This window comes from Rhinoraja longicauda, chromosome 5 (assembly GCF_053455715.1).
Source record: "Rhinoraja longicauda isolate Sanriku21f chromosome 5, sRhiLon1.1, whole genome shotgun sequence".
In the NCBI taxonomy this organism is placed as follows: Eukaryota; Metazoa; Chordata; class Chondrichthyes; order Rajiformes; family Arhynchobatidae; genus Rhinoraja; species Rhinoraja longicauda.
In genome coordinates, this window is record NC_135957.1 from 64110388 (window position 1) to 64129062 (window position 18675).

The 18675-nt window shown below is 42.2% G+C and overlaps 1 protein-coding gene across 3 annotated transcripts in view; it reads left to right on the plus strand.

Annotated features, from left to right (window-relative positions):
* Nucleotides 1-18675, plus strand: part of klhl32 (kelch-like family member 32) — a 191308-nt gene that overhangs the window by 11905 nt on the left and 160728 nt on the right. The window contains exons 2-4 of one of the 3 annotated variants that reach the window (XM_078399687.1): nt 15773-15973; nt 17441-17527; nt 18071-18251. The exons of 1 other annotated variant lie outside the window; for it this stretch is intronic. In XM_078399687.1, coding sequence (XP_078255813.1) covers nt 17505-17527; nt 18071-18251 — 204 coding nt within the window. In that variant the 5' untranslated portion in view covers nt 15773-15973; nt 17441-17504. The remainder of the gene's footprint in view (nt 1-15772; nt 15974-17440; nt 17528-18070; nt 18252-18675) is intronic. One more of the 3 variants, XM_078399688.1, reaches the window with a different exon arrangement.

An 18675-nucleotide genomic window follows, 5' to 3' on the forward strand; every position in this document is an offset into this window, starting at 1 on the left:
CAATGACAATAAAGATATATTGTATTGTATTGTATTGTATTGGAGGCCACGTGCATATTGGAAGGAGTAGACATTATCCACTGCCCCTGCCACTACCATCTGTCCCATCTGTGGCAGAGATTACAGGTCTTGCATGAGACTTCTCAGCCATTTTCAAACCCACCAAACTGAAGTGAAAGCAAGTCATCCTTGATCCTGAGGAACTGCCTAAGAAAGTGGTGTAATAAACAGGATTAGATGTGACAAAATGGCATATTCTGTACCCTGCCCTGAGCATCCCATGAGAACTGCTCATTTTACTTTTCACCAATGGAGATTAAAGTTGGCATTTCAGCTCACGTAAAAATGATTCTGTCTGGAATCTCAGCCCATATTTTGCTTAAATGGCTTTATTTTCTTCTCTGTTAATGTTCGTTTTTGTTGCTGTAAGACATTTTGACAGCTTCATTTCTTATACTTCAGTACTTGAGTACAATTTTAAGCCAATGGGCAATGAAATATTGATAGCAGAAACAATGTTGATGTAAATGAAACATAATTTAATGACATTTAAAGGATGCATGTATTGTCTAAGCATGAAAAAGTGAAATGTATATCGAGTCCTCCTCACACTGCCTTACTGCCACAAGATGCCTTTTTATTACTTATTCATACTTGACCCTGATGTGCTGGCACTGATTTATCTTTCAGTGCTGAAAGAAATAGCAGAAAACCTGTGATTATCTTGAGAGTTAGATGGTGGGAATTACTGATAATCTTGTGCTGTATGTCAGGCAAACAATCTTTAAAGGTAGAGAAGAGGTCCCATGAGATGGGGGAACCGCCATGAGGGGGGGGGTAGAACGGTAGACAATTGGGACCCGTCGTGGGGGCCCACCGTCAAGAACAATGGACAATGGGGGACCTGGCATGGGGGGAGGTGGGGAAGAACTGGAGGGGTGTCCTTGTAAGCGCCCCTTGTGGGCGGCTAATTGCATACCATGGCAAATAATTTCACTGTGATTTGTCATGTGACAATAAAGTATTCAATTCAATTCATTTAGAAAATAGTCTATGCCTTTATTCCTACTACCGCAATGCATGACTCCACACTTTGCTACACTATATTCCATCTGCTATTTCTCTGCCCACTCTCCCAACCTGTCCAATTCTTTCTGCAGAGTCCCTGCTTTCTCTACACTGCCTGCCCCTCCACCTATTTTCATATCATCTGCAAACTTGGCCACATAGACTTCAATCCCCTCATCCAAATCATTAATATACAACGTGAAGAGTAACGGCCGCAGCACCGACCCCTGCGGAGTTCCGCTAGTCACTGGCAACCAAGCAGATAAAGCCCCCTTTATTGCCACTCTTTGCCTTCTGCCATCCAGCCAAGCTGCTATCCATGGTAGTATCTGCCTTTTGAAACCATGGGCTCTCATCTTCCTAGGCAGCCTCACGTGTGGCAGCTTATCAAAGGCTTTCTGAAAATCTAGGTATACAACTTGCATTGCCTCCCCTTTGTCTGTCCAGCTATTTACTTTAAAGAATTCCAGCAGATTTGTCAGGCAAGATCTCCTCTTCACAAAACCATGCTGACTTCGGCCCATTTTATCACGAACATCTAAGTACTCTGTAACCTCATCCTTTATAATAATAGACTCTAAAATCTTACCAACCGCTGAAGTCAGACTAACCGGCCTATGGTTTCCACTATTCTGCTTCGCTCCTTTCTTGTACAACAATCTTGCACAACAATGTCAACAATCTTCATTTTAATCAAAATTACTGCAAATCCATGTTTTTTTTTGTCGAACATGATCTATTAGAAATAATCAATTCATAGATTAGTTTTCATTTGCAAGAGATTCAATAATCTCATCATCAGGCCACGGAAACTACAAAGGAGATGCAATGATTTGAAAGACAATCTATTTGCCTTGATAAAACAGAGGTTGCGTTCATGAATTGCTGATATGACTTATTCACTGCAATGTTGTTAGCTGCTTTGTCACACCGTTCAACGAAAATCTATCAATTGATTACTTTCTTTCATTTAGCTTAATTGGCAGCTATTTATCTTCTAAACAAACACAATATTGTGATAATCTTTAATTTTGAAAACAAATGATTTCTGCAATCTGAAATAGAAATTGGAAATTATGTATCACTAGATAATGCTTATGGAGCCACAGAGGTATTGCTTCTGCTCAATGACACATCATTATTGTTGGGAAAATAGAGATCTTGAACGGGCTAGAGATTTTGTGACATTGCACCATGTTAATCTAGTAATCCCTGTAAAGCGTCTTTGAGTGTTTGAAAAGCGCTATATAAATGTAATGCATTATTATTATTATTATTATAACCTAAGAGATGGTTCCATATTGCACGATTCAGGAAATTTCTTTGAGGAAAAGAGGGCACTAACATGGGGAGCCTGCCTTTGATATTACAGAGATGTCAATCAAAGCACAGTGCAAAATTGACGACTCCATAACAAACATGCATTGGAAGTAGACACATTGCTGGAGTAACCCAGTGGCTCATGCAGTATCTGGAGAAAATGGATAGGTGACATTTCGGGTCAGAATCCTTCATTGGACTGCTGAGTTACTCCAGCATTTTGTGTCTATTTTTTGGTATAAACCAACATGTTTACCAGCAAGGAATCAACCAGTTCCTTTTTATTACATTTAATACACTTGAAGTACTGGATGTTCCACAGAATGACATTTTACTCAACTGCAAGAAACAGCTTTTATTAGAGAATGAAGTCGTGCTCCTGCATAAATTGAAGGGATCATGAAGTGCAAAGATGTCCTGTAATATAGGATGTCTTAAACTTCATCACTGGGGAGAGGCACTCCGTAACCAAGGTTTCTGAAACAAAAGCGCTGGAAGAACCCAGTAGGTCATGCAGCATCCGTGTGCAGAGATTTAGACTTTATATTTTGGGTTCTCGATCTTATATGAGAACTGGAAAGATGAAACATCCATAACTGGAATGGTGTTAAGTTGCAGAAATAGCAGGGTATGGATAAGAGAGGGAATGTCTGTCAAGGTAACAACTACTTTAAAAACTGGGAGATGGAGATGGACGAGAAATAAATAAACAGAAAGAAAGGTCCCGCCATGTCCATGGACAGACGACAAAAGGGGCAACCTGAAATGGTTACATTTAATATTAAGTTCTGAGAGTTATGACATTGGCACGATGGTGAACTGATGTTTCTTCGTCGTGCATTGGGCCATGTTGCCACATGTAGGTGAAAGAAGATGGGTCAAATTGAGAGTTGGATGAAGAATTAAAGGTACATGAGACAGGACGCTCAGTGTCACTCTTGCATCAATCTGTATTTGCTTCCTGCAGTGTAGCGGCGACCATATCGTGGGCACTGAATGCATTGTGCAAAATTGGAACATGTGCAAGTAAATTGTTACTTCACCAGGAAAGTCTATTTGGGACCCTGCAAGGGAAGAAATAAAAAAGTTAGGTGCTAGCATCTCGACTGATTGCATGGGGAAAGTGTTGCAAGAAGGAAAGTGAATAGTGATTTCCCCCCATCCCATTGATACCCCAACAAGAAATTACAGAGAATGATCAATTGATTGTAGAAATCGAGGACCAGATAAACAGATTGTTCTGGTGGTCGTGAGAGGGAATGAGAGCAGAAGTGCAGGAAATAGAGAAGTTGTGGTCGAGCGTATCCGAGGAAAAAAATGTTTGTTCCCCTGAAGAGTGGGGAGGGAGGAGGTGAGAGGGCATGTGTGACATCTCCTGTTGTTGTGTGGAACGGAAAACAGAAATTTGATGGAGGTGCAGGAGTGAATCAGAGGTCCAGTAATTTTGCAAATGCTGAAAGTTTCATGTAGCGATGCGGCATGGAAACGGGCCTCTCGGCCCAAGTCCACACTGACCATTCACACTAGTTCTATGTTATCCTACCTTTGCAATCACTCCCTGCACAGACCAGGGATAATTGACATATTAACCATTATTTTATTGTATTTATTGTATTGTATTATTTTATTGTATTAACACATACTTTTTGGTGATGTGAGAAGAAACCATAGCACAGAGGAAACGCATGTGGTCACAAGGAAGACATGCAAGCTCCGCACAAACAGCATCCGAGGACAAGATGCAATCTGGGTTTCTGCTGCTGAGAGGCGGCAGCTCGACCAACTGTGCCACTGTGCTGCCCACAGTGATAGGGGCAGGGAAGCTAAATTGCGATTGGAGTTGTGTTCCAAGTGCTGAAAATGTCAAAACGTGAAAATGTCAAATTGAAAATGTCAAAAGGATGTCGAGGCTGGTGATTGGAGGTGAAATGTAAGATTTGCTTTGTTGTTGCCTGCTAACCGTGAAGGAAAAATCACAGCTGGCAACTATAAGTAAGCAATCAGATAAACGGAGCAAATGGAAATTTGTAAAATATCCGAATATATTTGCAAAATCCTATTAACGGCCTTTGGTACTTAAAACATGATTCTGAAAAGTATTGGAAAATTACCCGAGCATTTAATTCATTCAATGTAATCGTGTAATTGTTTTCTCTGCATTTGAAGCATTATCGTGCGGAGATCTTGCCCCTCTCAGTCTCCTGGACTTGAGTTTATGGGATTTGTATAGATTTACAATTCCAGGAAAGCGGTATTTTTATTCTGTGGATTTAAATTCACAGAATGTAGCTCAAAGCTGCTTTGCTCTGATCTGTACAGCGTGTTGTGCTTTGGATTAGTTAAACATTATATAACTTAGCATTCCCATAAGAGAAGGAGCGAGTCGTTTACATGCAGGTGCCAATCTAGAAGTAACTTTTAAATATAAGCAACAATTAATTAGTAATATACCTCCATATTCTCTTGTTAAAACACATTGTGATCTTGGAAATGTGGGCCAAGGGCTACCAAAATCCAGTTTGCCAGCTAGTCATCAGTCACCTTTCCTCTGAATTGTTCCTACATGCCTCCATATTAAAGGTGTACCATGACATAAATAGTTACCTATTGACTGATAATATGAATGCAGTATTATTCATTCCTTGGTGCCAAACCATGTCCTCGAGGCTTGCTACCTGACCCTCTGAGTTACTCCAGCATTTTGTATCTTGCCTTTAATGATGGTTTGCATGTGAATTGATTCCAATATGGTGGTGAGCGAACACAATGGTTGTTATATTGTACAGGATGGACACCGGTCCATGAGCCACGATTTCTCGCCCACCACAACCTCACAGTCCTTCCAGACAGAGTAGACTGTTCTCAATGTTAGTTCGTGGGCAGTGTTAATTTCTGGCAGCACTGCCAAACTGCAACTCCATGTGCCAATTGCAGCTCCATGTTCCTTTTAAGGGCTTTCCTCGATGTTGCATAGTTGAAACTGAATTCCTCATTTGCTGAAGCTGTGCCTAGCTGTGGAGGGATCCATCCCTCCTCCATTAATGATGTTTAAGCAACTTTCAGATTTGTTGCTAATTGATTCTGCTGTCTGTTGCTACAAATCAAGAGTGTTTCATTGTCTAATGCATCGGGATGTGAACAATGAAATTCTTGCTTGCTGCAGCTTTACAGACGTGTTGAAGACAACAATGCAAATAAAGAAGGCAGGGTGCTGGAGAACTGTTGGGACTGAAGGAAGATAAATCCCCTGGGCCTGATGGTCTGCATCAAAGAGAACTCAAGGAGGTGGTCCTAGAAATTGCGGATGCATTGGTGATCATTTTCCAATGTTCTCTTGACACTGGCTACCCTCCAGTCCACAGGAACTGATCCAATGTAACTCCACTTTTTAAGAAAGGAGGGAGAGAGAAAACGGGGAATTATAGACCAGTTCGCCTTACATCGGCAGTGGGGAAGATGCTTGAATCGATTATTAAAGATGTTGTACCAGGGCATTTGGAATGTAATGACAGGATCGGTCAAAGTCTGCATGGATTTATGAAGGGGAAATCATGCTTGACTAATCTTCTCTAATTTTTCAGGATGTAACAAGTAGAATGGATAAAGGAGAGCCAGTGGATGTGGTGTATCTGGACTTTCAAAAAACCTTTGACAAGAGATTAGTGTACAAAATTAGGGCACATGGTATTGGGGGTAGGGTATTGACATGGATAGCGAACTGGTAGGCAGACAGGAAGCAAAGAGTTGCGATTAACGGGTCCTTTTCAGAATGGTAGGCAGTGACTAGTGGGGTGCCGCAAGGGTCGGTGCTGGGACCCCAGTTATTTACAATATATATTAACGATTTAGACGAGGGAATTAAATGTGACATCGCCAGGTTTGCAGATGACACAAAGCTGGGTGGCAGTGTGAGCTGCGATGAGGATGCTATGAGGCTGCAGGGTGACTTGGATAGGTTGGGTGAGTGGGCAGATGCATGGCAGATGCAGTGTAATGTGGTATAAATGTGAGGTTATCTACTTTGGTGGCAAGAACAGGAAGGCAGATTATTATCTGAATGGTGTCAGATTAGGGGAAGGGGAGGTGCAATGCGACCTGGGTGTGCTTGTACATCAGTCACTGAAAGTAGCAGGTACAGCAGACAGTGAAGAAAACTAATGGCATGTTGGCCTTCATTGCGAAAGGATTTGATTTTAGGAGCAAGGAGGTCCTACTGCAGTTGTACAGGGCCCTGGTGAGACCACACCTGAAGTATTGTGTGCAATTTTGATCTCCTAATTTGAGGAAGGACATTATTGCTTTTGAGGGAGTGCAGCGTAGGTTCACCAGGCTAGTTCCCTGGATGATGGGACTGACTTATGATGAAAGAATGGGTTGACTGGGCTTGTATTCACTGGAATTTAGGATAAGAGGGGGTCTTATAGAAACATATAAAATTCTTAAAGGATTGGACAGGCTAGATACAGGAAAAATATTCCTGATGTTGGGGAGTCCAGAACTAGGGGTCACAGTTTAAGAATAAGGGGTAGGCCAGTTCGGACTGAGATGAGGAAATATTTCTTTACCCAAAGAGTTGTGAATCGGTGAAATTCTTTTCAAGCCAGAGAATCTGTGAAATTCATTGCCACCATTGGCTGTGAAGAGCGAGACATTAGGTATTTTTAAAGTGTAGATAGGTTCTTGATTAGTGACAGCGTTAAAGGTATCGGGGAGAAGGCAAGAAAATGAGGTTGAGAGGAAAAAGCAGATCAGCCAAGATCGAATGGCGGAGCAGACGCGATGGGCCAAATGGCCTAATTCTGCTCTTGTCTTATGGTCTTGTGGTATGAAGCGAGAGTGAACAAACACGGGAAGAGCAGCTGCCAGCCAGCCTCACTGACTCACTGTGTTCTGCACTCCCTGCTTTGCTTGACTAGACCCAGGCCCCAATTGTCAGAGTCAGGGAGAGAAGGTACGTGGAAATGCCATGATTCCCTTCACGTGGTACATAATGATTTGGATAAGAGGATTGAAGGCTTTATGGCTAAGTTTGCAGATGATGCTAAGATAGGTGGAGGGTCAGGCAGTGTAGAGGAAGTAAGGACTCTGCAGAAGGACTTGGACGGGTTAAGAGAGTGGGCAGAGAAGTGCCAGATGAAATTCAGTACAGCAAAGTGCGGAGTCATGCATTTTGGTAATAACAATAAAGGCGTTGATTATTTTCAAAAAGGAGAGAGAATCCAGAAATAGGAGGTGCAAATGGACTTGAGAGTGCTGGTGCAGGACTCCCAAAAAGTTAATTTGCAAGTCAAATCGTTAGTGAGGAAGGCAAATTCAATGCTAGCATTTATTATCAAAAGGACTGAAATACAAAAACAGTGTTTTAATACTGAGGCTCAATAAGGCACTGGTCAGGCTGCATTTGGAATACTGTGAGCAAATTTGGGCCCCATATCTGAGGAAGGATGTGCTGGCTCTGGAAACGGTCCAGAGGAGGTTTACAAGAATGATTCTAGGAATGAGTGGGTTAACATATGATGAGCGTTTGACAGCACTGGGCCTGTCCTCGCTGGAGTTTAGAAGGTTGAGGGGGGACCTCATTGAAACCTACAGAATAATGAAAGGCATAGATAGAGTGGATGTGGAAAGGATGTTTCCACTGGTGGGAGAGTCTAGGACCAGATGTCATGGCCTCAGAATTAAAGGGCACTCTTTCAGAAAGGAGGTGAGGAGGAACTACTTTAGTCAGAGGGTAGTTAATCTGTGGAACTCATTGCCATAGAGGACTGTGCAGGCCAAGTCAGTGGATATTTTGAAGGCAAAGACAAATTCTTGATTAGAAAGGTGTCAAGGATTATGGGGAGAAGGCAGGAAAATTGGATTAAGAGGCAGCCATGATTGAATGGCAGAGAGACTCGATGGGCCGAATGGCCTAATTCTCCTCCTGTAACTTGTGAACTTGTGATGGCACTCAGCAGAAGATGACTGCAGTCGGCAAATCCATCTCTGTTCATCCCGCCAGTCCCCTAAGTATTCATTCATTTATAAGGGGTGTCCATACGTCAGGAATTAGTAATCAGGGGAGGACTTGTAACTGTAATAATTCCTCCAATGGAGATGATCGGGCAAGAAACATTATGGTTTGTATTGGCTGCATATGCTATCATGTAGCTCAGCAGGCAGCATGAATTTGGTGTGCTGGCTACACTGCGTGGAAGAGGCAGGGGCAAATATACATCTCGACCTCTCGCCCATTCACAGGGTCCATCCTATCTCAGCCCCATCATTTGTTAAATGGTATAAGAAGCCTGATGCACCCAGTCTTATATCCAGAACTACCAGATGAAATGTAACACATTAGTTTTAGATATTACTAGACAAAGTGGACCCGTTGGGCCCAAACCTCTCCTACATGAGTGCAGCACCCTGTCCTCCCTCCTCCCCTCTCTCCTCAACCCCCCCTCCCCTCTCCCTTCTCCCCCACTCCCCCTTCCCCCCTCCCTCCTCCCCTCCCCTCCCCTCCTTTTAAACTTTAAAATGTGAATAACTTTAAAAATATAACACCAATTTCAATAAAACTACTTGCATTATCACTAAAGTGACAATGGTGAGTAAGATGGGCCTAAAATTGTCGCGCTATCGTGTATCGTTTTGGCTGAAGTTCAGTCACAAACAAGATAACAAACGAGAGTTTTAGTATATAGATTGCAATCTCTTACTTTGAATTTGGATGGCCTTTTATTCTGAACAACCACGTGAAGCATCTGCTCCAGTTTATTATTTCTGTTGTGACATCTATAATGTACTAGAAAGCAAACTTACTGGTATAAAATCAACAACTTTTCAAATGAATGTACTGGACTTGAGATCTGATTCTCTGTCTGAGCAAATAACTTCCCATAGCCAACATTTACTTTAGTAACAGCCCATTGTCATTCAGCAAATAGACTAAATTGGAATAACTTCCTTGGTCAGCAGGTACGTTTTGAAAAGGCTAAGATGCAAATATCTTTGAGGCAGTGAAGAGAATTTTTTTATTTTAAGGGTTTTGTTTTAATGCAGCTAAAATTCATATTTTGTGTGGGCTTTTTAGTAATCCAATGAATTGTGGCATGCATAATGTTTGATATAGAGTGTGTATATTGCTGTAAGAAGATTATGTTGGTGGAAAGATGTTCTTTTGCTCAATAACTTACAAAAACATTGTGAAGCATGGAGAGCATTTTGCATAATACTCTTAAAATTGAGAATGTTGCTGTTCAAGTTAATGCAGAATTAATTTGCATGATAACAAGGTTTTTAAAACCTACTCTAAACCATCAAACCGTATTGCGGCATAAATGTATGTTTTCTTTCCATTAAACTGTGATCTTTGATTAACTTGGATGCGGTGTTGCTCATGAATATTATATGACAGCTTTTATAACATAATATAACCATTTTAATTGAGGTGTCCACCTTTGACTACTTTTAAACACAAGTAAAGCAAATATATAACTTATTCAATGTACTTTGTCCTCAAGGCATGCCTACTTTGTGGAAGTTCTCCTCCTCACTCCAGGAGTTCTGTGAGACCTTCTTTTACAGCTCCCCCTCAGTGATTACTGCTGTTCTCCTGCTCCTCCTGTCTAGCTTTCTCCCACCAGGTAGTCTGAAGGGTCCAAACCCAAAACAACGCCTGTCCATTCTCCAGAAATGCTGTCAGACCCGCTGAGTTACTCCAGCACCTTATCCTTTTTTTGATAAGCCAGCATCTGCTGTTCCTTTTTTAAATCCATTTTACTGCTCCACTGCAAAATCTCCTTAAGGCATGCCTACTTTGAAGAAGTTCTCCTCCTTTCTCCAGTGGGAGTTCAGTGAGATCCTCTCTCACTGTTTCCCCTCTGCGATTACTGCTTCTTTCTTCCTCTTCCTTCCCAGCTTTGTCTCTTCCCCATCCCTGACACCACAACGAATCTAAAGAAGGGTGCTGACCCAAAACGTCACCTATCCATGTTCTCCAGAGATGATGCCCGCTGAGTTACTCCAACACTTAGTCTTTCTTTTTGTCAACCAGCATCTGCAGTTCCTTGTTCATTTATTTATATTTTAACCGTTTAATTGGTATTTGCATGTTAGCATTTTTGATCTGAACATAGTTTTGAAACTTCTAATGCCAGTGTGCCAGTGGCGTTTTGTTAGGGTGCACAGGATACATACTATGTGCCTGAACATAAGGTTAGCAATAAACATCCATTACAAGCCTACAGACTCCCACCGCTACCTCAATTGTACTTCTCAACTGGCCTCCGCATGTTTCTCTGCCTCCGTTGTACCTGCCCTGACCATGAGACTTTACATACCTCCTAAAATATTTCTCTGTTTGAATTGTGGGTTCCCCTCTACCATAGTTGATTAGAGCTCTTGGCCTCATCTCGTGTTTTTCCCAGACTCTGCTGACACCCTGCAATGCAAACTCAATGCTGGCATTTATTTCGAGAGGGCTTGCATAAAAAAGCGGGGATGTAGTGCTGACGCTCTATGCGCTAGTAAGGCCGCATTTGGAATATTTAGAGCAATTTTGGGCACATTTATCTGAGGAAGGATATGCTGGCTCTGGTGAGGGCCCAGAGGTGGTTTTACAAGAATAATCCCAGGAATTAGTAGGTTGACATATGATGAGCATTTGACGGCTCTGGGCCTATACTCGCTGGAGTTAGAAGAATGAGGGGGGGACCTCATTGAAACATACAGAGTAGTGAAAGGCTTGGATAGAGTGGATGTGGAGAGTATTTTTCCACTAGTGGGAGAATCTAAGACGAGAGGTCATAGCCTCAGAATTAAAGGATGTTGTTTTAGGAAGGAGATGATGAGGAATTACTTTAGTCAGAGGGTGGTGAATCTGTGGAATTCAGTGGATATTTCTAAGGCAGAGATAGATAGATTCTTGATTAGTATGGGTGTCAGAGGTTATGGGGAGAAGGCAGGAGAATGGGGTGAGGAGGGAGAGATAGATCAGCCATGATTGAATGGTGGAGTAGACTTGATGGGCCGAACTGTCTAATTTTGTTCCTATCACTTATGATCTTATGAATCCTCTTTCCTTCTGGGCATGGCAAAGAGCTTCTCTGGTCCTCACCTTGTACCCTTTCAGCTTCTGCATGCCACAGATCATCCATCACAATTCTCACCACCTTCAATGAGATTCCATCACCAATTACATCTTTCCCTCCCCTTTCCTATCAACAGTCCACCATGGCTCCTTGGTCCTCTCATCCATCTCCACCAACTAATCCCCTTCTTACGGTATTTCAGTTTAGTTTATTGTCATGTGTAGCGAGGTACAGTGAAAAGCTTTTGTTGCATGCTAACCAGTCAGCCGAGAGACAATACATAATTGCACTTGAGACCTTTACAGTGTATAGACACATGGTAAGGGAATAATGTTTAATGCAAGTTAAAGCCAGTAAAGTCTGATCAAAGATAGTTCGAGGCACACCAATGAGGTAGATCGTAGTTCAGGACTGTTCGCTAGTTGTTGGTAGGATGATCCATTTGCGTGACAACAGCTGGGAAGAAACTGGCCATGAATCTGGGGGTGTGTGTTTTCCCATTTCTTTCCATATTTTTCCATGCAAGCATTGGAGATGTAATACAATGGAGATGCCATACAAGGTCCCAAACATTCTAACCAGGGGAAGTGATGATTCACCTGCAGTTCTTGTGTACTGCATACATTGTTCACATATTGGTCGTTTGTACGTTGGACTCTCTCTCTCTCTTTCTCCCCCTCCCCCTCCCCTTGCTTTTACTTTCCTTTTTCATGTTATTTCTTTTCGAGAGTCCTTAATAAGCCATTAGCCAGATTGCTTCATCAACAGCTAATCTGCATGGTAACCCAATGCTGACCTAAACCAAGATCTTCACATTCTTCCATCCAACCCTCCCCCACCTTGTCTGCACCTTAAAACCAACTAATTTACTCTCTTTTTTCCGTCCCACTTCTGAACGAGCCTCTGTGACCTGAGACAGTAACTATAACCATATAACATATAACCATATAACAATTACAGCACGGAAACAGGCCCGTTCGGCCCTACCAGTCCACGACGACCACTTTCTCTGACCTAGTCTCATCTACCTGCTAAACTTTTGTCCCTTAATTCTGAACTTATGTCCCCTTGTGGGAATCTTCCACACTCTCAAAGGGAAAAGCCTACCCACGTCAACTCTGTCCGTCCCTCTTAAAATTTTAAAAACCTCTATCAAGTCCCCCCTCAACCTTCTACGCTCCAAAAAATAAAGACCCAACCTGTTCAACCTCTCTCTGTAGCTTAAGTGCTGAAACCAAGGCAACATTCTAGTAAATCTCCTCTGTACCCTCTCCATTTTGTCGACATCCTTCCTATAATTTGGCGACCAGAACTGCACACCATACTCCAGATTCGGCCGCACCAATGCCCTGTACAATTTCAACATTACATCCCAACGTATATTCGATGCTCTGATTTATAAAGGCAAGCATACCAAACACCTTCACCACCCTATCCACATGAGATTCCACCTTCAGGGAACAATGCACAGTTATTCCCAGATCCCTCTGTTCCACTGCATTCCTCAATTCCCTACCATTTACCCTGTACGTCCTATTTTGATTTGTCCTACCAAAATGCAGCACCTCACACTTATCAGCATTAAACTCCATCTGCCATCTTTCTGCCCACCCTTCCAAAAGGCCCAAGTCTCTCTGTAGACTTTGAAAATCTACTTTTTTTAGACTCTGTTTTAGTTTTCTGCAGATGCTGCCCAATCTGCTGCGTGATTCTTGCATTTTCCGTTTTCTTAACATTTAAAACGCTTTCTTACTTTGTGGAATTTTGGATTCCAGCCTGGAGCTGTGTCCTTTGGGCAGAGTCCATTTTGGACCAGCTGAAATCTTGAATCTTCTAAAGATCATAGGTAATATGTATTATGTTTGTTAAATTTCTATTTTTTTGTGTTTTTGCTAACAGTAGGTGTAAAACTAGAGGGCTTAAGACTTAATGTATAAAACAACGACAAATAGTGGTGTTGATCTTTCATCCAAGATATTGAATGGCATTATTTATATGGCCAGTGTGGATTAAGTGGGAAAAAACGCTTGCTTTGTGCTGTACCTCTTTAAGACTCTCTAACAATCCCAATTAAGTCTCTTATTTTGCTAAACTGCTTTGTATTAAGGTTAATGGTCCAATTGCACTTTATTGTCGTGCGTACCCAAGTATAGTGAAATTCTTTTTTTGCATATAGTTCAGTGACATTCCTGCTGTACATCAGGCAAAATCATTCTAAGTACAAGAGTGTAAGATAGTGCACTATAATGAGGCCGTACACAAGATTCGCCACGTTTTAGGTTGTGATTCATTTTTGACATTTGCTCAAGTGTACAACATGCAAGGTTTGGTTACATTTCAACCATGAACTTTTTCGAGAGGGGCCCTGGTCAGAAAGGAATCCTCTGCATATTATTACAAAATGTCCCATAAATCAGAAGCACTGTACTTGCCTAACAACAAATGTTTAGAGCGTCATGGTTGATCTGTCTTTCCCTTTCAATCCCATTCTCCTGCTTCTCCGCATTGTTGCTCTTCCTTCTTCACCCCCCCCCCCCCCCCCCCCACTACACTGTTCCTCTACTTTCTGGATGATGGAATATGGGACAGCGAAGACAGCATTTTGTGACAGTGAGCCAAGGTGGAATAGGTAATGTGGCATCAGGGATGACAGCGGGTTCGGCAGTGATCACACCGACACTCTCAGTAGGGTGAGCTTGCATATGTATTTTATTTACAATGTAAGAAAGTCCAGGATCGCATGGGGCCACTGCCCCTCTCTATCAGGGCATATGTACGGAAACACTGCCGATCTTGGGCTTGCCCCGGCAGCTCAGTCCTGGTCTTTGATGGAGGAGGCATAGTGATCTTGGGCTTCTTCCTGTAGTTCGCCTTTGCCTCAAGGGGGGATGCTGGCGGTCTCTGGATTACCCTGGCAGCTCAGTCTTTGCCTGTGTGTGTGTGGATCCGTCCGTGGGCAGGAAGAGGCAGTGGCATCACAGGCTTGATACAGTCTTAGCCTGAGTACATGTACTGGCTGTCTAGGGCTTCTTCTCAGCAGCTCAGTGTTGACGACACGGTGGAGCTGGTGGTCTTCCCAGTGGCTGTCTTCTTCAAACCTGGGAGGTGGACGATGAGCTGTCACAGCAGATAGGCTGCAGATATATTTGGAGCAGGTTGAAGTTGTTTTTAGTTTATTGGTTTATTATCTGTGATACAGTGGAGAAAACTTAGTATGTTATCTCGTCAAAAACATGCTTTATATGAGTACAACCTAGTCATACACGAGAACTGCAGGTAGTGCAATGAGAAAAAAACCCAGAATGTAAAATATAGTATTACAGCTTTAACAGCATTATAGTCACATAGAGATTGCAAATTATTTTTTAAAGTGCAGTGTCTGCAATAAGTTTGGTTGGGAGATGAGGGCTACACCCTAACTTACGTAAGGACCATTCAGTAGCCTGATGGCAGTGCGGATGAAGCTGTCCTGAATCTGTTGGTACATGCTTTCAAACTTTTGTATGTTTTTCCTAATGGGAGAGGGTAGAGAAGAGAATGACTAGGGTGCACATAGTGGTGAAAGAGATAGATATATCAAGGGAATGGAAAGTATGGGCACAAAATGCAGAACATTTGATGGGAATTTGGAAAGAGTCACTGTAATTAGAATTGTAAATGAGAACGTTGACACTGAGCTTGGCAGTGGTTGAAAGATCTGAGAGAAGGGTGATGCACTTCACGGTATCAAAGGCTGGAGCGATCAAGGAGGAATTTTGCACTCTGCAAACTCAGGATGTTGTTTATGACTTGGAGTCGGGCTGCTTTTGTGTTGAGACGACACTAGAAACCAGATCAGAAAGATTCACATCAGGAATGAGGTTGAGATATTAAATGATATTTGAAGAAACCTGACGCAATCACCTGGATTATTTTAGTCTCTGAAGAAGGGTCTCGACCCAAAACGTCACCCATTCCTTCTCTCCAGAGATGCTGCCTGTTCTGCTGAATTACTCCAGCATTTTGGTTCTACCTTTGACTTAAACCAGCATCTGCAGTTCTTTCCTACATACTTGTTTTAGTCTCTGTTGAGTATGAACCTCTGAACTAGGTAAGTTGTTAAAGTGACATAACTGCATGCAGTATATAATTAGTAAATTGATTGTGTCAATGACACTTATCGAACCTGAATAAGTGGGGATGCGGAAATAAAATAAAACGTTTACGTTTCTCATTTGCTGAGGGGGAAAAAGCGATTTCAATTCTGTTCAGTATTCACGTTGCAAATAGCCTGCATTTTAGTGACATAATATATTTTCATTTTTAATTTTCAGCCTTTTAAAAACAGTATTATCCAACTTGCTGTCAATAACGACTCAAAAGACCGGTTGCTTTTCCAAGCTCGGAAGACCTACAAGCGTTGGCAAACTACTATCTTCGATTTCATCAGAAACTGTGGATGCTTGCCGTTGGTTCCACCCCCTGCCAAGGCGGTAACTTAGGCTACTGGATTGTTGCAACCTCTGCTTTCTGTGGTATTTTTCCAATTCATTGTCTGAAGAAATGTCTCGATCTGAAACGTCACCCATTCCTTCTCTCCAGAGATTTTGCCTGTCCCGCTGAGTTACTCCAGCTTTTTGTGTCTATCATCTCTATCTATTATTCATGTCCCATTATTTCACTCAAGAAATACTTTCCTTAAACAGAAAAGAAGCAAGCCACCAAGTCACTCTGTGTAGGAAGGAACTGCTGATGCTGGTTTAAACCAAAGATAGACTCAAAAGGCATAGGTGACCTTTCGGGTCGAGACAACTTCTTCAGACTGAGAGCCGGGGGAAAGGGAAACGAGACGGTGATTTGGAGAGATACATGAAAAATGAATGAAAGATATGCAAAACAGTAACGATGATCAAGGAAATGGTCCAAAGCTGGCTGTGGATTATGTGATAATGAGTTGTATAGACAATGAAACACACCAGGACAACGGTGAACTGGTACAATGACGAGGGTGGGGGAGGGACGGAGAGAGAACATGCAAGGGTTACTAAAAGTTAGATTGCCCAAGCGAAATATGAGGTGCTGTTCCTCCAATTTGATTTTGGCCTCGCACTGACAATGGAAGAGGTCCAGGACAGAAAGGTCAGTATGGGAATGGGAGTTAAAGAATGTTTCGGGAGTTTACCTTGGCCAACGTGATCTCCCGGTTGCCAATAGCCACCAACGGACTGTTTCCTTGATCATTGTTACTAGTTTGCATATCTTTCATTCATTTGTTCTATGTCTCTCTAAATCACACACAGCTTATATCTCACCTTTCCCTTTCCCCTGACTCTCAATCTGAAGAAGGGTCTCGACCCAAAATGTCACCTATTCCTTTTCTCCAGAGATGCTGCCTGACCCGCTGAATTACTCCAGCTTTTTGTATCTATCACCAATCACTTTGTTCTGTATATTTGGGTCCAGCTTGGTATTTACAGGAGGTTGCTAACCGACCAGGAATAACATTGCTTCTTTTCATTTCAAAATGTGCCTAACGGGGCAGATTAGCAAAAATACCTAAAAGACACAGGATTTATTTTTGCCAATCATTTATATATGTGTGTGTTTCACATAAAACTGCAATTTGTCCAATTTACCAAGAGCACGACTACAGTGTTATAAATGGATTTGTTGAAGAGAGTAACAGTGAGGCATGTAATGTTTGGAAGGTACAGCAGCATTTCATTGTAAATCAGCTGGTATGTATGTTTTGAAAGATATCGAGTGCAAGAAAGGATGTACTGAGTCAACAACAAATGTAACGAGTTTGTCAGCAAAGTGATTTAAAAAAAAAATAATGCATCACACATTATAACATGCAAAACATAATAGCAGTAGTTGCATAATAGTGTAATGCATCCTTTCATTTCCTGTTTTGGTGTTGGATGAATCCACACTTGTACAATTCACTCGAGTCCAGCCTACTCATGCTCATGTACTGCTGTCCCTTGTTGCATTTTCAGCTGGGATCCCTCGTGCACGTCCAAACATCTTTCACACCGATAGCTTCTGGGTCTGGATTGGAATATGCCATCTGAAATGTGCCTCAGGTACAGTGCATCTGCCCATTGAGTGCATGTGATGTCGCCTTGAACTGGTTGCGTCTAATTCAATTGATGGATTATTGTGTTAGATTGCGGAATTGAACCAATGAAATATTTCAGCAAATTGCATTGCAAGAAGTGCTGTTCGGAAGATGTAGAAAATTTAGTCAATTGATTTGTTTCTAGTTTCATTTTTAAGCTTCTTTTCGAAAGTTTATGTTCAACTCATAAAAATAGTTCTAATGAATGCTATGTACAAAATAACCATGTATTCTGTGCATCACCTCGGGTTCATTCGAAAGGATTTAGTTGTGAGCCAAGCAGTCATGAGATTTTCAAGGCTTTGCTTCTAATCCAGCATGTGGGCCACGCTAACTGAATGGTGCTTCCATTGTTTTCCAATTATTTATTACAGCGGGTGCCTTTTAGTCAATTCAAAAGGCTTGCTGTTTCTGTTTACTGTGCAGAATTTGACGCAGGAGATTTTTGTTTTTGTGTGTAAGTGGAGCACATTGCTTTGGATAAATTTTGAGTTTTGTTTGCTTGCAGCATTCAAGAAATGCTAACGGGTCACAGGCTTTGCCAATCAAAGTCTCACAAGGAGGCTGTCCTGGCAGCTCTGAATCAGCAGAGGATCGATGGGATACTCTGTGATATCATTCTGGTTGCTGAGGATCAAAAATTCCATGCCCACAAGGCAGTGCTGGCAGCGTGCAGTGATTATTTCAGGGTAAGTTTGAGATTGCCTTCATGTTCACGCAGGGATTTCAGAAACAATACATCCTAATAGACAATAAACAATAGACAATAGGTGCAGGAGTAGGCCATTTGGCCCTTCGAGCCAGCACCCCCATTCACTGTGATCATGGCTGATCATCCACAATCAATACCCCGTTCCTGCCTTCTCCCCATATCCCTTGACTCCGTTATCATTAACTCTATCTAACTCTCTCTTGAAAGCATCCAGAGAATTGGCCTCCACTGCCCTCTGAGGCAGAGAGTTCCACAGCTCCCCAACTCTCTGAGTGAAAAGGTTTTTCCTCATCTCCGTTCTAAATGGCCTACCCCTTATTCTAAACTGTGGCCCCTGGTTCGGGATTCCCCCAACATCGGGAACATGTTTCCTGCCTCTAGCGTGTCCAATCCCTTAATAA